General features: G+C 38.8%; 1 protein-coding gene across 1 annotated transcript; it reads right to left on the reverse strand.

The window, feature by feature from the left end:
• Positions 1-3,787: 3,787 nt before the first annotated feature.
• LOC136276915 (uncharacterized) lies at positions 3,788-18,391 on the reverse strand. Its single transcript, XM_066170279.1, has 19 exons — positions 18,307-18,391; positions 17,483-17,587; positions 16,846-17,159; positions 16,098-16,242; positions 15,592-15,737; positions 14,322-14,493; positions 13,893-14,008; positions 13,299-13,425; positions 11,702-11,821; positions 10,780-10,941; positions 10,214-10,438; positions 9,199-9,500; positions 7,726-8,076; positions 7,228-7,486; positions 6,625-6,965; positions 6,197-6,286; positions 5,113-5,329; positions 4,583-4,797; positions 3,788-3,958 (listed from the first exon to the last, which is right to left on the reverse strand). Exons 1-19 carry the CDS (start codon positions 18,389-18,391, stop codon positions 3,788-3,790), a joined length of 3,663 nt encoding a protein of 1,220 aa, XP_066026376.1.
• Positions 18,392-25,863: the final 7,472 nt, after the last annotated feature.

Here is a 25,863-nt window from a genome sequence, read left to right on the forward strand (position 1 = left end):
TTCATAAAAAGATAGCAGTGGTCCTCTATATCCCTCTATTTCAGACGAAGGGAGCGCTACAAGACTTCAAGTTGCAGAAATCTTTGGCTGCCGTTAATTCATCTCTTATGGAAAAGGTCAGGAGACGGAGTTACATTTCAGATTGAATGCTTTCTCCTTTCTTCATCTGCAAGGTCTCACTTATTAATATGTGTACATGATAATATTCTTATAATATGGTGTCATTCTTTATATCGACGGTCTAGCCATTACGACGACCCTGTTGTCATCAATCCTGGAAACGTCATTAGCCAACGTTGAAAAGCTTTACAAGACGCTTGCAAACTCAAGGAGTGAGGTAGGTTTCCTATGAGGCAACCATCGATTCACTTGTTAATTCGTTCTGCTCGGTCAAGTTTCACCGAGGAGTTTGCGATTGTTTCAAAATCCAATACAGGTGTTGTTAACTTACAGGTATGTACAATTCTCTGGATTGCGATATCATATGCATGGATGAAATGGCAAAAATTGCTGATGACTTGTCAATATTTCTCTAAACTCTATTTCAAAGAGAATGTGTCTTCACTGAAATCAAGTTTGAACTCTTCAATTGCCAGCTTACACTAGAGTGTGGAGGAAATGAGCAAGAATAATTCCAAACAGGTACTTTAACAAAATAAACGATATTTTTAAAAACATGTTTCAACAGTTCTTCTGATTTCTGAAGAGTGCAAAATTGAATTTAAGAGTATAACAAAATGCTCATTGAACAAAAATAATACTAACAGAATAATGTATGGAATTATACGGAAATTTCTAAATTAACGTGATAAAGTTGATAATTAAGTGCAGGTTGCTCCCATTGAATGTGAATGGCTTCTTTGATTTTAAGTTGGAAAGTTCTGGAAGCATAATCTAAGATGCCAAAACACTCATCAGAACTTGTTTTTAAAAAATGTCGTTTATTTCCTTAAATTCGTTATGTATCTGCTATTATCCAGACCTTTCGGAAACAGGTACTTAACTTAAAGACTTACTTATTTTAACTAAATCGTTTTCGAGAATGAATCATCTTTGAAATTTTGAATCATTTCGTGCATGGGCGAAAATATTTCCTGAATCATAAATCCAATTATTTTGTTGATGACTCTTATGAGGTTGATCTCCTTATCTCACGGATGACAACATTACTTGCTTTAGCCAATCAAACTAAAGATAACTTCAACGATTTAAAGAATGATACTGAAAGTTCCCTTTTATCGGCAAGAGTGTAAATTTTTGTTTGCATTACTCTTTTTCTCTGATTAAAGTTCAGTATTGTAACGATCATAAAAATGTCATCAATAGTGGTGATAACGACAAGCAGAAGAGAAACTTTAGTGGTGATAGCTATAAGGAGGTTGAAGAGCCGGCTGTGACTGTAATAATAATACTACTGGTGCTACTGATGACACCTCGCTCCCCGTGTCCCTCTTTAATGCTATTAATTCTCCTTCCAAACACCCTTAGCGGATAGGCAGAGGAGAGGTTGAGCTGGTGACGGTGTGTTTCAGAGATGGCTCTGTTTTCAGAGCCGAAAATTGTTGATCTTCTTGAGTAAACAGAAGTTCTCTCTAATCTGGAGTTTTAATCAAAGACGAATAAGAACTTTTAACCAGACTGTCTAATTGCTACTCTGAGCTACCTCTTAACCTTAGAATTGTGCTTCAGGTGAATACTGGACTCAAACGCTTGGAGGAAAATTAAAATGTGTCAGAAAACAACTTAGCTACGGCGATGTCTGAAACGAATGTAAAGGTGAGTATACTTTCAGTTTCACTTCGTTTAAAACATATTTACTTCGGTAACACTTTATTTTTAAGCCCTAGTAAGTGAAATCTTAAAATCACCCGTCATTAAAAATAACCATCATTTATGCAAAGGTGCTTTGGTAACTGAGCTTTTCAGAAGCTCGGATAAACAGACAACTCTCGCTGAGTGCAGAGGAAATTTATTCCAATTCGCGTATTCCTACCAGAATACTGAAAATCCAATCGATAATAAAACATGCCCGTTTGATTAAGCTATGATTTTTGTGTCTTTATTGTCTTTCAAAAGCTAAAGGGCAGCAAAGAAAGACTTTTTCGAGAAGAAGCCATCATCAGGAATCTGATTGACGTTATCAACATCTGTGTATCTTTCAGCTAGAGAACGTGAGTAAGCTCCAAGGCCCTGTCGGACAACACGGTTTCAGTGGATCTCAAGGACCTGTCGGACCAACCGGACCTCGAGGATTCAGTGGAACATAAGGTATCCAGTGGGTAATAGGTCCACAGGGTATAAACGGTTCACAAGGACCACCAGGGCCACAGGGACCCAACGAAGCAGGAAAATTCTCCCAGTGTGAACACAAGACTAAGAAGTTGACTAGAAGCCAAGCTCCAATCACCAGCAACAATTTACCAATTCCAATTAATGTTACCCTGGGTGAACCAAGTGTAAGTAACTTTAAAAGAAGAGATTCATAACTATCATTAATGACAAACTTACTTTAACGCAGATGAATTCCTGAGTCCTTGAAGACATCTGATGCAATATGCCACTCCACAAGTCCGTTGTTGAGAGAAAACCTAAGTCGAGCTTCCTCATTTCAATTTATTTCTCTCCTTAACGAAAAAATTCTCCAGAAAGCGAAAAAAAAAGAAACGAATGAATAAAAAGCATAAGAAATGTGATGAAAATAAACATGACCAGTCGAATATGTATTTCCTCTCCAACTTTGCTTTTCATTCCACGGTAAAACCGCCGCCTGGTTAGCTCAGTTGGTCGGGCGCCAGTCTGCTGTGCAGGAGGTTGAGGGTTCGAGCCCCAGACCGGACCAACACTCAGGGTCTTAAAATAACTGAGGAGAATGTGTTGCCTTTATAATTACATCTGCAAATGGTTAGATATTCTAGTTTTCTCGGATAAGGACGAAAAACCGTAGGCCCCGTCTCCTGCATCTTCAGTGTTACATGGTAAGCAGGGGACGTTAAAGAACCCAGGCACTTGTCGAAAAGAGTAGGGGACGTAGTTCCCGGTGTGGTGGTCTATCTCTCCATGTACGGGTCGGGTGGGTGGGTGGGTGGGTGAGATCAAAATGGACTGATAGCGGCAGCCAGAGGCGCCTTATATAAGCTGACGTCCGATCTCACCCAATAGGGAAAGAAAATTGTGAAATTGGTCCTGAAAAGCCCCAAGGGGAGTGTCCAATTACGTCCAATTACAAATTTTATATACAATCGGTTCTATGAAGTAATTCCTGATTACAAGAAGCAAATACAAATAAAACGAGTGGCAGAATTTTGAAGAACCGATTTGTTTTCAAACCTTATGCTATTAATCTGAAAAATATTTAAGATAGTCGGTGTCTCACGCACAACAGACTATGCTCAGCTTTGTCTGCTCTCGGCCGCAACAGACTCATCTAAGAATAATCAGTTTTTTTACTACTGCAACTGTTATGGTCATCATGGAATTGGCCGGGTTTTTAGTCAGTGCCTCATACATTATTGGGAATGTCCGCTGACCGAATGAACCCACGAACCGAACCCTTTTGTAACCAGAGCACATGCAGCACCCAAACCATTAGCCCTGTTCAACCACTAATACCTTCCTCCCTGCATATGTGCAATAAGTTTCAAACAAAGGAAAATGTTTTGCCATTATTTTATTCTTTTTCTCGTCCCCTTGCCTTAAACTATTGAGTGTCGTTTACAATTTTCCATAAATCACAGTGATTGCAGTCTTCCACTGCGTTTATTGTGTCTTTTTTTCTTGAAAATTTTCTCTATGATTCGATATCGCCTGATGCTTCATGGTTAATAGTTACGGGAACATGCTCAGCCTCGGAGTCTGGGTCCTGAAAATTGCTGCATCTTGGGTCGTCTGGACCTGTTGGGTACTCACCAGTCCAGTACAGATACTGAATCCATACATTCATTTTTGTGAACACTGAACGCTGATGTACAAAGAGGAAACAAATAGATGATTAATCGGGACTCTCACGTATTGTAGCCGTCAGTAATCTTTCCGTTCACTTTATCCATTTAACGTTTTAACTGCATGCGCGATCACATTCGATTCTAACATGTTTTGGTACACGGCTTTAATTTGTGACCCTTATGGCTGCAACAAGTAGCCAGTACTCTAATCTCATTCCGGCAATAATTAACAATTTGTTTGAAAATGGAGGATAAAGATTAAAGGTAAAAAGAAAAGGATTATTTTCCTAATTGCATGGCATCTACCAAGTTTTACGATGCCATTGTTTGCTTCAATTTCCTCCCTTGGCATCAGATCAAATATTCTCTTGATTTTAGTCAGATGTAATTGCTTTAAAAAAACGGATCGGAAAAAATCTGGAGAGGAATAAAGATAGGAATAAAAAAAGGTAAAATGTATATGAAGGAAGAACCTTTCTTAACCGCTAAAAAATACTATAATTTAGACAAGTAAAACGCGAACTTTGACGTTAAAATATTAGTTTTTCTCTGCAATGGTGAATTAACGCGAGCACTTGGGGATTGTCTTTATTTTCAGATGCCCAAAAACTTCTTAATCAAATCTAATAACTTAGGCTTACATCAAAGTCCTTGCAGTTTGCGTCTGTTATGCGCGAGCTACTGGCTGTACAGGAAGTTTCGCTGTCAATCGGTAAGGTCATTTCGTAGGTTCCAAATGGACTCCGGCATTCTTCTGCTCCGAGAAGTGTGTCATCACACGGTGAACCGCTGAGATAATGGCAGCACATCGGTTGAAAGCGGTTATCGTCCTTGCTCATACAGAAGAGAGAATGCACTGAAAATTTGCGAGAAAAATATTTTACAAGTGATTTGAAACTGGATGTCCATTATGTACAGACTTATCTAGGTTATGAAAGAGGCGTTTTTTCAAAACGCTCCGCGCTCCGTTTTTATCAGCGTTTCCGGGTGTTAGTTGATGATAGGAAGAAAAAACGCATGAAAAAGTATGCGTTGAAGAACGAATTGGTTTGGTCAGAGTCTAATCTCCGTTCTGTAGGATGTCACGCTTTGATGATAGCGTTGCGTGACGCATGGAAGAAGAGCTTTCGCGAAATACTATATAAGGTTAGCCTTTTAAATCATTACTTACTGTTTCCTTTTGCTTTTTCTCTGTTGCATCCTTCGGAATTAGTGATTGCAAATCGGTCGAATTCTAACGTCCGCCATGATCCTAAAGGCTGCCGGAATTCCCTGACATTCCCGTTTCCATCTCTAAAGTAGGAGCCACTGAGATGTCTCAATTTAAGAAAAACCCTCGATGGGTTATCACCGCTTTGAGATTCTTCACCTTCTAGTTCAACGTACATCTGAAAAAGAAAAGGCGGAAACGGAGAACAAAACAAAACAAAAAAATCATACAGATTAGGGCGAACAGAACTTAATTCTCATGGACAGTTAGAAAAATTATCTCTATTGACAGTCAAATTCCCCATTGGCACCAAAGCTTGAACATGTTCTAAAGTTGTTTTGTTAAATCACTGTTTGACATTATTTTTTCCGTAGGAGCTACTTAAACCGATGTTTGCCGACTTCAAATTAAGTGCATTGAAAATGCATGTTGCTGACTAAATAAACCCCATGGAAAATCCGGTTTTTCAGGTTTCTGTCTCTGATCCTCATTCAGTTGTAAACAAGGTTAAACACGGCTCAACTAACTATATTTTTCTGGTGTGAATGGAGTATAACAGAGTTGTTACAAGAATAACAACTCTGAAATACCATATGAACAGCTTGCTCTTACGGTCGACAATTCGAACATTAAGCTTTTGAGAGTCATCCCTGAAAACAGAACATTATGCCAAAAATTATGCATATGTGTTTTCATTTTGGTGCATGTAGTTACTAAATTTAAGAGCGTTCGAGAGTCAGTGTGTTACTGAAGGGATTATAAACTGTATATAATCTCGCGGTGTTAGTAAAGCCTTAGAACCTTGGAATATCGAGTACATGAGGTTCTAACCAGGCTTTCAATGAAGAAACCTAGCCGTAAAAATTACAGAAAAGTAATAGAAACTAAAAAAAAAGGGTTATAGAAGTTAGTACTGGAAGCGTAGTTTAAAGCGTTTCATGTGCTGGAGAATCTTACTCATTATGCCGGCTTCATGCTCGATGCCCTTATTATAACATTATGGCCAAAGATGTGTTAGCATAATTTATCTGAACCTAGTTATTACCTTCAAAAGGCGCACGTTATAACAGCGATCGCAGCTATCTGAAATTTTCAATGAAAACCTCGTAGTGCCTTTATGAAGTTCGTCGAACATCTGCAGGAAATGAAGAAGAAACTTTAAGTCAACAATTTTATAGCAATAAAGATGAAATTTAATGCAGAGGTTGCTTTAATAATTGATTTTCCCACAGTCACAATCGTAACAAGGTAACAAGCCACACGTAGAAATGCCAAAGTTTGCTCAGAAAGAGAAAAAGGAAAAATTGAAAAGGCAGTTACTGAAAGAACGACCGAACGAAAAATAGCAAAAAACAAAAGGGAAAACAAGGAAACAGTACAAAAAACATCAACAGCAACATTAACAACTGCAAAAAAACATCTGTTTTATTTAATAGCTCACTGTAACAAAGACAAAAGAAATACATCACATACCACGTTGTGTTTAGCTCTGTTACTGTCAAATGTCCATTTGTGCGTGGTGATTGTGTGGCGAAATCTTGTGAAGCATCGCTTTCCCCTATTTTCGATATCATCGATTCCTTGAAGTGCTTTTGTAAGCTCTAAAACCCCTTGGAGATTTCCTGTTCCCTGAGCGGCTGACACCGCTTGCCGTTCGAATTCTGCTAATTTTTCCTGAACAATCCATAGAGAGCGAAACTCGAAACCTTTGTACAACTGGTACAGTTGTTGGGCAAATCCTGTTTCTATCTGCTGATAGGACGTAAGTAAATCATCCAGAAACATCTGCTGTGTGCTATCAGCGATGGGAGAATCTGAAAAGGAAATATATTATTATTGGACCTTTACTTTTCGTGACCTGTCACGCTTAATATTCGTTTTCCTGCTTATTTATGGAGAGAGGATCATCAACAGGGAAAGCGTGAAGCGACGTGGCCTTCAAGTTAAACTTGATGGGAAATTTTGGCGAAAATGTATAGCCACACGTCATCCTGCATGTGCACGACCCTGCGTGCGATCATAAGCGCAAATATCATTGTTATAAAAAGAGATAGCATTGATGCGATGTATAATCACAAAGATCCTTACCACCAGAGTTATCAAGGCTTTCAATTTCATTTGCTGTCTCTTCTAAGTTCGGAATATCAAAGTTATGTCCACCGATTTCGTTATCCAAGTCAATGACCTTTGCTATGAGATCGATTCTTGCTGCACCGGAGATAAAAAATCGTTCGATCTGTTCTTGAAACTTTGCCGAGTTTCGGGGTTTTGACCTCTCATCCAGCAGGCAAACAAGGTCCGCTGCAAGTCCCTCTTTGTTCATTTCCAGATTAGCCTTTTTATAAGAAGATAAAGAAATCGTCATGAGCTGGATATAACTTGGGAAACAGCAATAAAGCTAGGGTCGAAGAAAGAGGCGTACAGACAAACACACAGACAGAGAGGCAGAGAAACACACAGAAAACAAAACAGACAAAAGAGTAAAATAAATCAGTAGATAAACAAACAAACAACAAAACAAGCTATTAAGAAACACAAACATAGATATCGAAGATGCAGCATTTCAATGTTTACCTGCATTACTTCAGGTACAGCTTCCACATCCATTTGGTCAAAATCCAATTCACTTGAGTCTTTCAGGGCAGCATAGTCCTGTCCAAATTTCAGCCATTTTTCTACTTTCTCCAAATTATTCTGAAGTTTACCAAGGTCACATTGGCCAACAAAATGTCCGATCACTCCTAGAGCTGATCCAAGGGCGGCGAAAGGATCTTTTCCCAGTACACCACTAAAGAATCCTGTTGTTCCCTCAAGAATGACAAATAAGTCGTCGCTGTTAAACTTTGCTGTTTCGTACACGTCTGAGAGCATCCCTTTTGCATCCAGTAGACTACTCTTCATACTTGCCTCCAGCTCACCAATAGCCTGGTGCAACAAAGAGGAGAAATAAAATTGTAATGTTAGGGCAAGGATACGTAGAATAAAATAAGACAAATGAATTATAATTTCAGTCGCTTATTGTTATTTAAGGTATTCTTCAGAGAAAATGTTGCTGAAAAGAAATTATATGTACACGGCCTGGTTCCCCCGCGTATCTGCGTATTTTTATTTGCGTATTCATTATCTTCAATTCCAACCGACAAATGAGTTTATTTCGCGTTCACTCTTGTCAGTATTGCGAAAGCAGCCTTTACAATACTGCTATTTATACCATTTCACAGAGTTAAGATAAACTGATATAATTTTATGACGAGAGAGAACGGAGTTAAATTGTTTATCTTTAAAACTCTTTATGATGACCAATTTACCTTATTTACTTTTAATTACCCCGTTATACTCTCCCACCGACGCAGCGCCACAGTTTCTTTTGAAACTTAATCCCTTTATTCATTAATATCTTAAAGATTGAAGTAAACCAAGGAAGTTCAGGTCTGAAATTTAGCCGTTTGGCTTATCTTTAGCTGGAGTATATCCAGAACCCCTTGGCACGAAGCGACAAGGAGTAATTCCACGCCCAATGGACTGGATGCTACGTCATCGCAGGTTACCCTTCAACAATCCGCCCGACTTCGCTAACTCTTCACTGGTGCTCTTTGGTGGAGAGAATTACTTTAAAAATAACATTTCTTCACCAATATTGACCAGCTTTGGCTTGAACTCAGACCTCGCCGCCCGACCAGTGCGTTTTCCGTAAGGCCTTTGATTTTCTAATAATGTTAGAAAAGGCTATGGGACTAAGCTCCACTTTGTTTCTAAGCTATATTCCCACGTGTAGAGTCGAGGCATCTGGTCAGAGCAGAATACTTGTTCATTAGTTGTTTCCCTTTGAAATAAATGTTTTAGAGAAGGACAGGACGCCGTATGCAATGCCCACGTTGACAAAACTCGCTTACGAAAGTGTTTTGATTCAGAGTATTTCAAGTGAAGATCGCCGGTATAGCATTATTCATCTTAGAAGAATGTAAGAGGGAAGACCTCAGTTTCACAGGTTGGTACCCTCTCACTAAGAGATCGGTTTATATTCGACATGGAGGTTTCGACACTTACCAACACATATGCTCCCTTTTCGCTCACTGCTACTCGTCTGGCCTCTTCCAGTCTGTTCTTTTGCTTTACAACTTGAAGTCTGGCAGCCTGTGGTAGTGATTTCAGTATTGTCTTTACGTCATCACGCCGCTGAATCGATTCTTTGATAGCATTGTAAGCGTTCTCAAACGTTTCTGCACGATCTTTGATGACTTCGACTTGTTCCTGGAAGACCTCCCATTTCATCATAGGTGCGAACAGCTCGTTATTCCCAAATCTGTCGTATCCTACTTTGTTCATGAAAGCCAGTCTTCTCTTTGCCACTAAGAAATGATCCAAACAAATGATTAGCAAGGGAGTTTATAACTGCTTGTGTACCGCTTCAAACTCCCAATGGGGATTTACATTTCATATCATCTTCTATGCAGATTACTTCCTTAGATTTTCTGATAAAATATTTTTAAGGCTGTGTCTCCAGTCATACTTTCTTTTTCCCTACCACATTTTAAGGTCTTCCGTACTATATTACTGTACAAACGTACGGCAACATGGAATCTTCTTGTCAAATATACGTATTTATTGCCGGGCTGAGATCATGTCTTTCGAAAATAGAGTTATCAGCAAATTTCTTTTGTGTAGTTTATTTTAATTAAGTACATTGTAGCGAACGCACCAGTAAATTTCCGGACAGTTACTCAAACCATACAACTGAATCGTAACCGGTGGTTTCTGAAACACGATTAACTAAAGTACACTACAACCAACTACCGACAACAATAACTACGATTACATAGCGAAACATAAAACGGCAAAAAAAACGCAAAGCGTACCTGACGGTTTGGATAAAGGGAGTACACGGGTGCCATAAAGAAAAGATGAAAGGACGACAAACTGAATAACATACTGTTCTTTTCGCGCGAAAATTTAAATATATACATATGGTGCGAGGGGACTGAAACCTAATTGGCAGATAAACCGCTGACCCTGAATTTATTGTAACCTACATTAAACGAAAATATATTCGAAAGTGTCGAACCTTTCGTCAATTCGGACGCTCCAGGTTTGTCACTTGACAATTTTACAACAAACTTGAACACAGCGTCGCTTTTTTCGACATTGTTAGCCCAGAGAAGGTCTTCACCATATCTTGTCACCATCTTTATCAGCTGCAGAGGATACTTTTTCAATTCCTCAGGACCCAAACTAGATTTCTGAAGATAAGAACTTTCCACCTGACCATCGGAGCCTTTTGCTACGAGTCCTTAAAAGTAAAATCGTAACGAAATTAAAAGTTGTTAAATATGCATTTAAAGCGTAAACTTTAGACAGAACGGCTAATAGCTAGTGTTCTAGCATTGCCCCTCAAATTATAATGTTTGGAAGGAACCTTCCTTCCCATTCCCTTCCCTTTGCAGTATTGTTGAACACAAGACCTGAAAACATTTCATTTCAGTTTTCTTTCTCGAGCCAACACCACAAGTTTGGATAGGAAGAAGGGGAACGCTTAAACTTGAAAAAGCGTTCCACTCTTTTCTCACGTGTAGGAACCGTAAGACCGCCTAAAATTAAATTAAAGAATAAATAAATAAGCAGTTAAAAAACCTTGTCCGTTGCTTCCGCTTCTTCCAGGTGCTCCGCGAGGGGCCTCGTGAGCTAGTCCGGATGATTCACACCAATGACGACATGGCCCGCCCATAACACTACATATGGCCTCACTCCTATAGCTACAGTTTATCCCGCGGCCACCACGTCCTCCTAAACCACCTGAAAACAACAATTTCTTTCAATTGATCAAACTATTCTTGCTCAGTTGATGCTTCTGCAAGTTGATCTGCCCATCTATCAGCTGGTCATCAATCCACTTTTAATCCAGCCTCATCAGATTCCTTTGCGCGAATAAAGAATCCTCTAAACTTTGCCCCGCTCCCATCATGCACTTGGGATGCGTGGATTCCAGTTCAGTCAAAGCCTGAATTTCTCACCCTTCTTTTCTGACTGATTGCAGCTAATTTTTGAGGATCATACCTTCTCTTGCATTCCGCTGGTTAAAACATGATTGTTGAAAAAGCTAAGTATAGCGCCATAGAAAAACGAAGGCAATGTCTATTAGTCGCGTTGCCCGTTTTATTTGGAGCTATCGACAAAGAGTGACACCGAGTCGCATACGTTGTGCGACAATTACAATAATAACTTGTCGGCGCCAGGATTACAAATTATTATGTAATTGCCTTTGTTCGTGGTTTTCGTTTTTGCTTAAGTCAGTTTTCGCGTCGTCGTATCGTTTTTGACCTTTCTTAATTAACTCATATCGTGAACCAAGCTTCTTCCTGATCCGATGAAGTATTGGTAGCAGAGTGTTTCACTGCCTTCCAGAGAATCTGGATATAGGTTGATTTGTGGTGTTTCGTCCGACCAATGATATTTATTCTATCATAGTGATAGAAAAAAAAAATTAAAAAAAAAGCTGGCAGATAATTTCATCCTTGTGCAAAATTTTATTAATGAAGAATTTGTGAGTCCTCACCGGCTCCTCCTAATCCGTTTACTGCCGGCTGCCCTCCAGTCCCGCGACAAGATGTTAATTCGATTTTCCCTCTCACATTCAAAACATGAAGAGTTTGACGGCCTGCATCGCCACCATTTCCTGTTGTTAAGTTTAATAAATAAATAAATACCTAGGTGAGAGACATAAGTAAATGCAGTGCATTTAAATGGTGATTACTACTGTTTATAACACATTCAGTTCATGTACAAGTAATCAAAGTCAACAGCGCTAGCGCGAGTGCCTCAGGTTTCCATTGTGCGCGGGGTACAGTAAAAAACGTGCGTGTGCATGGCAGGGGAATTACCATATAAGACACATTTCACTGTTTGTTCGTCTAGATATGAAGCACTTGAGAAGATTGGAGAGTACCTAAGAGGCTGAAATCAATTGCTCGAAGAGCAGCCAACTGTTACGCATCTTTCGTGCTCTCCAAACCTCCGGTGTGTTCACCACATCTCATCAAACGTACGCTGAAACAATTTTTTTATGCGGATAATTTGGTTTTATCATATAAACTAGGGTGTTATACAAGGATTTCCAGCCCTGAGAGAAGCCTTAACGACACACGTGAAAAAAAATAGTGTTCTTTTCTTGTGTATTTGACATGCCCAATCAGCTGCTGACACGTCACCCGCCTTTCGCGCCACTTAGTGAGATTGATGAATGAAAAATCCGCAGGGGAAGAAAACCAAAATACGGGAAGAAAAACCAAAAGTTATGTTCTCAGCGGCCTTGGTAATAGTCTTTCCCGCGGCTGAGAAGGAAATTCGACAACTGGGGGATTTGCCACACGCCGATTTTGGCCGTTTACTTGAAAGATTTCTTTTGTCGGTAAGGACCTAGACAATAAATGAGAATTTAGTGTATTGAAAATTACATCCATTGTTTGTTTTTGAAGTGTTTCGACACATTTTCTCCTCTTGAGCCTTAGCGCCAACGCAATTAACGATTTTTCTTTGGGGATTATCGATCCTTTTATTTTCATTAATTAATATGAAGTTGACTTTTCTTGTCAGTAAAGGGCTATTGTGTTTCTATGATAAACAAAATAATACACGATTACTTGTAGATATGGAATTTCTCTTATCATGTTCAACTCGACATCTCACTCGTTTTCTGCGCTCACTCGTGAGCTATCGAGTTTAATACTCGAAGAGAAACTTTACCTCCACGCGCGTCATGTATTATTCTCTTTGTATCGACTGAGTTGAAAATGGAAATTGGCCACCGTAAAGATTTTCTAAAGCTGACGTTTCAAGCGTTAGCTGTTCATAATTCCCTCTGAAAAAAGACGAACGTTCGAAACGTCAGCTTTAGAAATTCTTTACGGTGGCCAATTTCCATCATCAACTCAGTTGATAACACCAGATTGTCTTGTTAATCCCCAAATTGACGCAGCACCAGAATTTCTTGAAAACCTTCTCCCAACCGCGCGTGGTTGCGGCGTCAGAAAAGGAACTATTCTTCACGGCCCAAAAATTGTCAATAGCGCTAGTAGCGTTATTGACAATTTTGGACAGTTCGGTTAATCTCAAGAGAAAAAAAATTAATTTACTCTATTAAGTTTCAGTTTTACCTGATTTCCCACCATCTCCGCCAGGTTCTCCATTTCCGCCTGATATACCTCGTATCCCCGCAATGTGTCTAGTGCAGCCAGTCTTTGTTTTGCCTGCTCTGCAGGCATAGTTTGTCCTGTTCCGTCGCTGTTTGAATAGTAAAGTTAGAAGTAGTAATTATTGTTTATTGACACAAAACCTCCACTGTTAGAGTAAACATCCGTTAAATTATCAATACTGATCTTCAAATTTAACAATTTGTTTCAGTTTACAGCAGTTCCTTTTTGTAATGAAAGCTTCGTAGTCTGACGTATCATCATAAACAGGGGAACTGTCGTTATTCATCGCCTGCGTGGGGGAGGGGGGGGGGCTGTAAGGGTTTGATTGTGTCTCGATGACATTGACCTGATTCTTTCTATTCTTATCTCTACTCCCCCCTCCCCCCACTCCGATTGGCAGTTAATTTGCAGTAGATTTTCTATAGCCCCCCTTATCACCCCTCTTCGTTCCCGAAATCATACACCCTCCCCTCCCCCCAGTCCCCTCCAGGCGATAAATAACGACTTTTCCCTTAGTTTTCCTATATCATGCATATCAATTATTGAATAATGTACCTTGTGCTTGCTGTTGGCTGCCCTTCTTCCATTCGCGCCATTTTGCCCCGGTTTTCCATTTCCGCCATTTGTTACAATATTTACATAGCCAGTAATAATTTCGGCGTAGACTGTGACTGTCAAAGTCGAATTAAAACAAAATATATATATATTAAAAATATTGCGTTGCATAATCCAAAATCACGACAATTTGCGACCCCATTCTAATGACTTTGTTGAAAGAGTAACCCCATTACAGTCAACCCAGTCTTAAAAGTGCAATCCCATCTAGCACTACATCCCTATTAGCCTATTTCGAGGGAGTAAACTTCGGGGATTTGGTACCTCTCGACCCCCACACTAATGGCATTTGGTCCTGACCCACACAAGCCACATATAAAAAAAGGACAGAAGATTGTGGCCTTGAATTTCCGGCAGCCCTTAACTCACCTGTTGGACCATGAACTCCATGCTTCCCGTCATCTCCATCGGAACCAGGAGGCAGAATATTTAAATCTTGATCTAAGTCGGGAGCACTGAGGTCCAATCGACTGTCTTCCGTAAAGATCACCTCTCGGCTGAATATTGTCAAATTTTTAATACCACGCAGATCCACGTGACCCTATGGGAAATAAGCAGAGTGATTCCTTACATGCAAATCGAAACCGCCCTGAGGCACGTCAATGTAGTTTAATTTGTAAAAATACTATTTCTCATTTTTATTTGAGTTCTATTGGACATTCTGGAATGAAACGCTTTGTCGATTGAGTGTCAGAAACCAAGACTAATTAAAAGTAATCTCAACGGTCAATTAAATGGCCTCGATTGCTACAATATGTTCTTCAGCCAACTGTAATTCGTAGAGATCCCGGAAACATAAGGGTTCAGTTTTACTGATTGATTACCATTTTTTTCCTACCCAGGAACATTTTGTATCCTACTAGGACCAATGGCACCCAGTCAGTTTTGTCGTTTCGTAACCGTATTAATTTATCAGGTAATTTAGTGTTAACAACTAGGTTGAAAACGTAAATTAGCCACCGTAAAGAGTAAAAAAGCTGACGTTTCGAGTGTTAGCCCTTCGTCAGAGCGTTAGGAGGAATTGTGGGTTGTGTGGGGGTTTATATGCAGAAAGTGGAGCTACGCCATTGGTGGGAATATGTTGACGAGAAGACAGGAATAAATTAGTTGAATGAAAAAACTCCCCCACCGACGCAGCACCACAGTTTCTTTAGAAACTTACCCCCTATTAATTTATGTTCGTTTTCTGTGTTAGGTATGTTTCTGAACCCACTTTACTTGAAAGTATGGTGGGTTTCTGATGTCAAATACCGCAATCAGCAGCAATATAATCTGCGTTGAAGAAGTTTTATTTGTGGGGTGTCCAGTTTTTATGTTATACCCTTACATCGCGCAGGGCAATAATTATAATTCAGTGGTTATCGTTAAGAAGATTACAAGTATGCGCTAAAGAACTTTGATAGTGTTTTACCCGCTTGTCTCTTTACTAACGTGTCCTGCGCAACAATCAACATCCTTTCTTGAGATCTCCTAAGTTTTGATCGTCACTGAATGTTGGACGGGTACGAATTGAAACAAACTGGGAACGAATCGTCTGAATTTAGTACGAGTCGAATGAGTGCGAAAGGTTCTTGGGAACAAACGAATGGGTACAAAAAACAAATTTCCCTTATCCAAAGTTAACTGTAAAAATACCTACCTGAACATATACAGTATCAGATAGAATTTCAAGCTCAATTCTATTGGCTCGCTTCTGGTTCTGTCCAAAGGTTACCTCGCTTTGGTCACAAAGACGCTCTTGAACGTGATTCATGTGGACATTCCGACCAAGTACTTGATAACGGTCTATGATTTGTTTTAAGGTAAAAAAAATGCGTAAATTGATCAAGGTAATGTCTAAGATTGTTGATGATAACCATGTAACTATAACCATGAAGTAATGCCTCATTATTTATCTTATCTCTACTAAAGATCAGTAATCACCTTGGGAAGGAGGGGTGCAGAGTAATTTGGGGGATCATTCGTCGCCAACATAATGAAGGAGAGATTACAGAAAATCGACTGCCAACGAGAGATGATCATAACGAGATTATAGAGCCTTAGGGAGGGGGAAGGGAAAATCAGGTAAATTTGACTATGACAAAGCCACCTGCTTGCAACCCCCTCTCCCTCCCCCCTCCCCTTAAATGATGACCGGTCTCTTACCTGAGAGAATACAGCCGTAAAACTCGGCCCTCATGGAAATATGGTTATTCCATGATTTTGGTTTTATTTGGACATATCGAGCTGTGATTGGTTGCAACAAGACATGGGTAACCAAAGTGTTCCGATTTGTATTACCAGTAAAAACCTGGAAAACAAAATGAACAATTCATGTGTCTTCACAAGGAATTCAGATTACTTCCGCAAAGACAATCACTGGCAAATTTAGCGAATTTCAACGAAGATCGATGCATGCACCGTTGATGATGTTTCACGGCGATTCCAGCGCCATAGGACCTCAAATGTCAGCTCTCAAAACCATTCACAGCTGTTTTTAGGGAGGAGAGTGAGATTGGCTGACTTAGTGATGAACGACTAGAAGCGCGGGGAAAGACCGCCAATTAGAATTGCTAAACAAACTGTTGCACTTTGTCTTCGGGAAAGTCAAACAGTAAGTTTGGCATTATTTAAAAGTTGATAAAGGTTGGTTAACCACCTCACTGAATTTCAAAAAGCTGACGACTCGAATGAAAAACGTCAGCTATATTTACATATGGTTGAGAATCAATGAGAAGCCGGATTGTTACTCATACAGACACAAACTTAAAATGGTGATAAGCAGACACGAAATGGCGATATGTCTTATGAAATGTGACCCCTATTATTAGGAATAAATAAAAACTACATAAAAATTCCAAAGTTCCTCACAGCCCTCGCTACATAAGATGCAACATTATGGAAACCACTGCACCTTATCTGATTCATTCTCTTGATAGGCCTGAAAAACGTTACTGCCTTCCGCGCTGTAAGCGAGAGTATAACTTTTCACCCATTGGTCGCCCCAGTCCTTACGTCCCTGAGTCGCAAGCTTCGTAATTTTCACATTTCGTCCGAAATCGATTTGAAGCCACTGATTGAGATCATTGCTTTGCGCTGACCAGGAGCTTTTTCTGTTTAGTCGGGCGTTCTCTTTTCCGAGTGCCTTATTCCAGGAGGATGAAGCGGTAATCTGCTGATCAGTAATGAGACCGCTCTCCAGCCCAAGTGCTTCTTCGCCCGAACACGCTGAAGAAAGAGTTCAAATAAGTAGCTAGGGCAACGTATCGAACGAATTTTGTAAGTAGACTAGGTTGCATTGTCTTTTTCTAAGAGAATATGTGTTGATATTTTCCTGTTTTTGCTAAATTTTAATTCTGATTGGTCTAGTAGACATGCGAACCAGTCATTATTTATCGTCTGGGGTGGATATATCTTAATTGTGTACATATATACATACATACATATATATATATATATATATATATATATATATGCAGTTATATATATATATATATATATATATATATATATGTATATGTATATATTTTTATATTTGATAAATTCATTACCTGCTTCAAGTTGAACAACTGCCGGTGTCTCAAACCAATTCATTGGAGGGTATTCTACTGTCTCGTCAAAAGATTGAGACCCATCCATCAATTTCACACATCCTTCTACAAATATAAACACAACTGTTTTTAAGAAACGATGCCCTTGAAACTGTAACAAAATATCTCTCAGCCGACACTGGACTATTTTAAATACTTTAATCCTCGAATCTTAATTTAGATGCAACACAGTTTATACAGAAAGTCGCTCTCTGGTTCGACTACCGAAACACACCGTGACTTGAAAACCTCGTAGTCTCTTGTACACAAATAATGTAAGAAACACCGTTCAATCCTTTCCTTACAAAACGTTTAATTTTAATCTCCTCTATTAGAAAGTGATGAAATATTTCGTGCTTTAGATTCCAAAGAGTTAAAACCAAAAGTTTCCAAACTTATTATTAAATGTGCTGAAAACTTGAACTGCTAAAGGACAGACATAAATGATGATTTCTCAGGATAGCCAGGGCAGTGAGTCAAGAAAGCAATGTGGCTTTGCTTGTGAGGCCATATTATTAGCTCTGTTTACAAACTGAAGGCATCCACAGTTGCCTTTTTAGCGCTAGTAAGATAATATTCTTGCGGTTGCGTCGCGCTATGAAATTTCAAACCGCGTCTCGGTAACTAGTAAATTTTTGCAAGTGCTTTCCATTGGATTAAATTAAAAGTATTGTGGGACAAAATTCTTTGATAATTAGCCGAGGATAATTCACTCAATCGATCAACCTGACTGACTCAATAAACCATCCACCGAACATCGAAGCATCGAATTACAGTGGAAATACCTGCTGTCAAGGTACCGGCCACCAGCCACCAGTCACCAGCCACCGGCCAAACAGTCAGACTATAGGGTCTGGTTTCACTTGGCATGGGCGATATCTTATGGACTGGATGGTTGACCGATAAAACGAAGAAATAAGCCCGCGAGAAGTCTTTTAAAACATTTAGCAATCCTCTCGGTGTAGTTGCTCGAAAGCATTCTAGCATCAATAAATTTTACATCCTTTCTGTAAGTTTTAAGTGCGACATTTTTTTTCGTGTTGGATTCTATGCGTGTATGAAGTTCATTATTTTAGTCTTTTCATCCTGTAACTAGCAAAAGTTTATACTTATTGTTTCATTAGCATATTTTTCATCATTTTATTGCCACCTTATTGCCGCCCTATTACTACTTCGCATAATTTATCATATAGCAAGTAATGTGCCTGTTTTCTCGTTTCCGGTCGTCCTTTCCATTCTTTTTTTGGCCCTGGCAGTTTCGTAATAGCAGCATTAATCTTGGTCTTTTCTGTGGCCGTAACAATGTAGGTGTTTTATAGTTCTCTTTCCTTCCTGTTGTTTGCTATTTCTTTCTATCGTATATTGTGTGACTTTTGTCATTGTTTTTAATTTTACTTTCGAACTACGTCATGTACGCCTTTGAGGAATTGAAGTAAATCTATTTCTACACGACTTGGGGTTGTTTATTCCGTGGCCACAAATTTCGCGTAGTGCAATTTCACCTTCAATAAAAATTACATCATTCCTATGGATTAAGACACGTGCACTTAAACTGCATTTTATTTTCTTAAAAATATGTAGCATGATAAATGCGTTTTTAATTTTTTGCATTTTTTTTTGACAAATAAGCTAAATACATAGCGAGACAATAATCTAGCTATTACTGCTCTTAGTATACTTTGATATAAGCAATAAACCCAACACTAAAAGAAAAATTCATCAAAATCTACATGCATGGCGAAACTGATTGGTCTAGAAACCATCATAACGATTGCTATGATGACTTATGACTTGTTATTTAAGTCATTAGAATGTTTATCCAGCAAACTCTCTTGGCAGATAGAGGAGATAAAGAGACTGAAAAAAAAACTAATTAGGAATGATATCGGCTGCACTGGGAAAATTAAAACATCGCTAACTTTTGTTTTTCTTTCTTTTCTTACTCAGTGACCTACTTTACTTTTTTTCCATTTTACTCTTTTTTCTGTTTACATAAACACTATGGATGAACTAAACAGATTGACAAATGTGGGAAATTTATGAGAAACAAGGACTCGAACTCAAAAGATAAAGCTAAGCAAACGTGACAAATGACTTCTCAAAAAAGGAAAATTAGATTTCTTGGAAAAAATTCCTAGCCTAAAACGTTTATGCTTCACATACCTTACCACTGATTTAAAAGGGACATTCAACACCTAGAATTTGAATGGCGAATGAATACTTTTTTCATTCACAGAAACGAAGCAAGAAACTGACCTTCTCCACTTGTCAAATCCAAGATTGCAAGAAAAAGAAACCCCAACAGATTCTTGGAAGGATTCATGAAAATTCGTGAACTTCTTGTCTCCGACTTTACTTCACACAGTCTAATCTGCGACTGCGACTTCAATAATGAACTGGCACAGGTAAAGTTACTGAATAAGAATCAGTTGAGTTAACGGAATTAACTCAGTAAAGTAAAATTCTTACCTGTAGTAATTCTAGCAGGTTTTGTACGGGTGACACAAGAATATCCCAAATTTTTTTAACATTTCGGTTACATCCTGAAAATCCGGGTTTCTTTCATCAAAATCCTTTTGACCTCAGTGATACAATGGGATATACAAAGAACACCATCGTATATTTGCAAATTCTCATTTTTTGTAATGCCAATCAGCAGTTGAAAGTCCGCAATACCTGTAAATTAAGGGCGAGGAAGGTCCTGAAGAGCTATCGACTTCCTTAGTCACAGCTTCTTTAAACTGATTAGCCCAGCGCCATACATAAATGTTGGGACAATGAAAGTTTCAACTATTTGGATCTTGCATGAAAATGGCTAAATTCCTCCATTTTACATCTTAAGCCTTCCACTGTTAGAATCAATGATTTCAGCGAAGTTTTACTTCTGCCGTAGTTTTTTATGGGAGACATGCCTCTTGACCTTGATTTTTTTTTTAACAAGTTCATTAAAATGGTTCAATATTATGACAGAACTACCTGAGAAACATAATTCCGTTTTGTCATAATTGATACGAAATCGCTAGGAGATCGAAAATCTCCGGTCTTATCCACAAACCTTTTTAGAGTCATTTCCCAGAAAGGCTCTTAGGTTATTTGCAAACAACTACATCTTAATCTATTATTTATCTACTCTGTTCTGCTGCGTTTTCAAATCCTTAACATCGAAATCTCTTAATTCATCCTCACAAAAACGGGCAAGTACGAAACATCTACCATGCACTAGGCTTTCCTAGTTCCAAATAATCCACTCGATCCTTCTCGCTGCGCAAGCACGAACCTTAACCCCCCCATTCGCATCTCCACGAGGAAGTCCTCACTAAGCCGCTGATGCACTGATGAAGGGATCTTATCAATGGAGGATTACAATAAGACACTGTGAGATGTTTTTTTCCTGAGGCAATCCCCATCAAGTTATTTGAGAATCAAGCTATCCTGTTTCTCAGTGCTAGATTAACATCACATGTGAAGCGCATGTTACTTGAATGTTTTGGTTCCTTTGGTTTGAAAGCGGGATCAAGTTATTTGCATCGAAGATCCCTTGTTCCCACTAAACGGGTGTGTAACAAAGTCGACCAATTTAAGATCGGAAAGAGACCAGCTACCAGCCACACAGCCAGTCAGGATCGAAGCCAGTGGAGCCTGGTCAGTTCTCAGCTTAATTCAAATGATAACTGACTGATTCATGAATGTCAGCCTCATTTAACAATGTAAGAAACTCGTAAAGCCCTCTATACCCTAAATTATTCTTTTAAAATGAGTTGGAAACTATATTTATTTCATTTTTTTTTCCTTCGAGACATTTTGAAACTCAGCTTCATACATATTTAGTTGTTTTACCACACCAAAACCAGAAGTTAAGGCTGAGATGTTGTTTTCATTTTGGTACAAATGCCACTCTTCACATCACGCTTTCGTGAGATATAGTATTAGTGCACCATGAGAGATAGAATCAATAATATCTGCAGACAGACGAACATGTTTTTCTTTGTTTTTCAAAACAATGATATCAATGGTGAGATATAGTATTAGTGCACCACGAGAGATAGAATCAATAATATCTGCAGACAGACGAACATGTTTTTCTTTGGCGGTTAAGAATATATGAAGGTCTTAACCGTTTATTCATCACTTCACGGGTTTATTTAGAACCACCATCATGACCAGCTCCCAGTTGGCTTGTTAGCTCAGTTGGTAGAGCGCTGCACCGGTATCGCAGAGGTCATGGGTTCAAATCCCGTAGAGGCCTGAATTTTTTCAGGCCTTATTTTCACTACTGTCTAAGTAGTGCATATCACTGCGAAGATCACTTTCATTCATATTTTTCTTAGTTTTTCAAAACAATGATAACTGTTAACGGTCATTAAAGAAAGATATCACTTCTCTCCTTTTCTTTTGTCTCAAGCTCAATACAAGATGAATCTTTTATTTCCTTACCGAACTTAATATTTACTTTTTTCTCAGAGGGCACGGTAACGAATCCTGCAATCTGATTGACTCTTAGCGCGATCCGTACTTTCCTACCTCTGTCAATGGGTACGGTAACGCTTTCGTGAGTCGCTGAGTATATCCCTACCTTCGCTGCCATTTTTTATAAATATTTCTCAGACTCATTAATTATTCAACAATTCCCGGTTAAGGAATTTTAGGTAAGCCATAAAAGCGTGGATATAAGCTGTCACTACTGTATAACATTTTGTACGTATAGTCACTAATCTTACCAGCTTTTTTCAAAACAGCAACATTTTTTAAACTTTCTTTGAGTTTTACTAGTAGGATCAGAGTTTAAAACTGCAGACGTACTTATGTCATTAAGCAGAGACAAAGCTTTGTCGTGATATTGCGAGGGCTGACTGTGTACCATCTTCACTCGATTCGAAGGCTGAGGAGAGGAAACATGTTTCTGAAGTCCTAAAGGCGAATGGCTATACCAAAACTTTTCTCCGTAACTTCCCAAAACCAGTTACAACTAGTAGCACTCCTGATGTGAGAGGGAACCAGCGACTGGTTTCTTCCTTATTCCCTACATCCAAGATGTTACGGAACCCAGCAAGACAATTTTGAATAGCCACAACGTTGAAGTTACTCAAAAACCTATCCAGACTTTGGGACATATTTTTGCCAAACCTATGGATCCTGTCACGGAAGAAAAACCGAACCGACGCTATTTATTCTATTCCGTGCAATGACTGTGATAACGAGTACATCGGACAGACCAAACATCAATTTGGTACATGTTTAAAAGAGCATCAAAGAGCGGCCTTCTTTTGCAAAAAGAAAATTCAGCTTTATCGGAGCACACAACCCTAGCCAACTATACAGTTAGGCGGGATAAGTCTAAAATTATCACCACTTAGTCTGGCGTATCAACTCCGCCCACGCTCCTTGAAATCGTGAAATCCTGACACCTTCGCGTCGTGGTTTCCTACACTTATTTCGTGTTCTCCCAACCTCCCGCGTGTTTAAATCAGGCTATGTAAACACGGAAACCATTTTACATTTCTTCAATGTTGATAGGAGGGAAGTGCAAGTCTTTGTTGGAATTATCACGAAATATGTTATAAAAAATACCGAACAACTCCTCTCCTTTCGTAAGGTCTATTGTGAAATCGTCATCGCGTAATGATCTCGAAATATTGCAAAACTAGCTAGGAATCGCTAGGAATAACGCATTTAAGTCTTTTCAGCTGTGTTTATATATGAACAGCCTGTTTTCATACTTGTTAACGTATCTAATGAACAAATTAAGACGTTTGGAAATATACTTCCTTTAAGGAGGGAAGTCGTTGTCCACAGATATGGAAATTATTTTTACTGAGCTGTTGCTCTCTGAAAGGATGAAATAAGCGATGAAAAACATAAGGAAATCCCTCGTTCAAGCGATAGTTTGTTTGAGTTCTTTGAGCTGCAACTTTTCTTCTTAAACTCCTTGAAAGATCTTGTCAGGAAAAGCAAGATCACGGGAACTCCGGCAGAAACTGTTGACATATTATCGGTTGTGTATCGCTCCCAAGGGGACCGATTTGTATCACTTATCGTCACTGAAGAAAGGGTTCGGCTTTTAGCCGATTATCAACGCTGATTCGTTTGCATTCATCACAATAAAGAAGCAATGTAGGCGATTCATCACTTTAATGTACCGCAATAATGTGCAATGCTCAAGCACGCCATTTAAATCTCCTGCTACCTCATGGTAACTCTTCTAGCGCGTTTTTTTGTATTACCAAGCCACGAAAAGCGCTAGAAGTAGATTTAACACACTTACAAAAAACTGGAACGGCTTAGTTGAGTTATTCCATGGCGATTTAGGGTTTTTTTTTCAAAATTTCGAGACCATTACGCAATGTCAAATTCACACCTTGCACACGGAGACAAGTTAATCGGTAGATTTCGCTACATATTACATGGTTTTTCAAACAAAAACTTACGCCTCCCTTGTATTAGCATTACCCAAATCCATTTCTGATAAAAGAGCGGCGAAAAAGCGAAAATCTCTCACTAAAATCGTTTTTTCGGACGTCGGAACAACCTTTCGCCATACATTTCCTTGTGGTGAATTGCAATGTCTTTCCCGTGGCGATCCCAGAGATCTGTGCGTAAACACAAGGATCCGATTGCTGACAACTCATTCATTGATTTTCATCGTTCACAAAAAGTACCCAGAAAGTTAACACGAGAGGTATTGGGTTGTAATTGAATTAATCGATGGAATTTTCATTCATTTAATATCTGAATTCTCTCAAACAATTTGTGGATCACTCAAGGTTTCTGTTCGTAGTGAAAGGGCGAGCGAAGTTTTCAGGTCTACCACAAATACGCTTTCTGTGAGTCTTTCCTAGTCCGTTCAATTTATACATTTGAACCGTGAATTGCACACCAGAAACTGAAGGAATTCAATGAGGAAAAGCCACATTAAATCGTCTCATGTCAAGTTGAAGTGTCTCATTCGAATTCAGTTTTTGTGGAGGAAAGACCACATTTACACACGCAATTTCTGCAAACAAACGAGCAAACCCTCTCGACTTCAAAGTAAAAAGTGTGAATTTACGAACAATTACTTTCCTTGCCATTTACTTACTGAACAAAGGTAAATCTTCGTACATCAATTAATCGTCGATGAGAGTAAATAATATTTTCCGTAAGATCATTGACTATTTTTGAAGAACACATTGTTGTGACAGTCCCCGTTGTTTTTTTCAAAAGTATACTTGCGCTCTTCTTTTCTTACACGCTATCTAATTGACAGGTGCCCGATTGTGACAGGCACTTGTAAAATAATGTTTCAAAGTTTATTTGGAAGCCTTTTAAATCATCTTTATCGTTACGGAAATGAAAATGTTTCGGTGAAGCCTCTCTCTTTAATTTGCATTACCCCTATTTTAACTACCATTGACTCGCTCAAAAATCGTTCAGTTAATCACAGCATTAAATCAGTCGGGTTCTTTGGAAAGAATTTCGTTAAGTTGCAGAAAAAAAAATGTTATTCATCAGCCTAGGTCGATCAGTATTGGGGAAAAACTGTGCGCCTTGTCTTGAGTACCGCCCTCAGCCGATAAGATAAGGGAAACCGATACTTCTCAGATTGGCCGCCATGAATAACGACATCCTCAATGATTGATCGTTAGATATGAAATCAGATTATAATGGAAAAAACGAAAGCTCAAAAATCTTTGGTATTTTATTATTTCAGTGTACTGGAATGAACATTTAAAAACGAATCAAATGTCTGTTAAAGTATTTAGCTTTGTGGGTTCAATCGTGATACCATTTAATGGAATAGAACGTTTTTTATCATATAAACTACGGTGCTATAGAAGGATTTCCAGCCCTGACAAAAGCCGTAGCAATACACGTGAAAATATATGTAAGTAAGTTTATGAAATCTCCACCCAGTGGCTCTTCCGATTTAATTTACAATAATTGGAAATCGAATAAAACTACCTACAAAAGTTACAACAATATCATGATAAAGAAACAACTACAAATAAATAACTAACATATTCTTAAAATTCTATAACTAAAAAAGATTCCAACGGACTGTCATATATTTCGCGGTTTACTGCACACTTGAAAACTGAGAGTGTTGCGCTATTTTTCGTTTCTTCTCTTATAAGAGATATGGTATTTTTTCGCGTGTATTTGATATCGCCAATCAGCTGCTGACATGTCACTCGCCTTTCACGCTACTCAGTCAGATTGATGAATGAACGGCAAAGCCCTCGCCGTTCTCTATCCAAAGTCATTTGTCGAATTTTTTCGGATTATGGCTCCTAAAACACTGAAAACTCCGTATCGCTTATAGTGACGTTCAGACTTCCCTAGAGGGGAAAGAAAACCAAAACACG

This window comes from Pocillopora verrucosa, chromosome 7 (genome assembly GCF_036669915.1).
Source record: "Pocillopora verrucosa isolate sample1 chromosome 7, ASM3666991v2, whole genome shotgun sequence".
NCBI classification, from domain to species: domain Eukaryota; kingdom Metazoa; phylum Cnidaria; class Anthozoa; order Scleractinia; family Pocilloporidae; genus Pocillopora; species Pocillopora verrucosa.

Coding starts and splice junctions, on each gene's coding strand:
- LOC136276915 (XM_066170279.1), bottom strand. CDS start 18,391: ATGCCAAGTGAAACCAGACCCTATAGTCTGACTGTTTGGCCGGTGGCT. Junction 16,243..16,845: donor AAGAGAATGAATCAGATAAG/GTGCAGTGGTTT, acceptor TTTGTTTTCCAG/GTTTTTACTGGTAATACAAA. Junction 3,959..4,582: donor CAAACTGCAAGGACTTTGAT/GTAAGCCTAAGT, acceptor TTTGTACATCAG/CGTTCAGTGTTCACAAAAAT.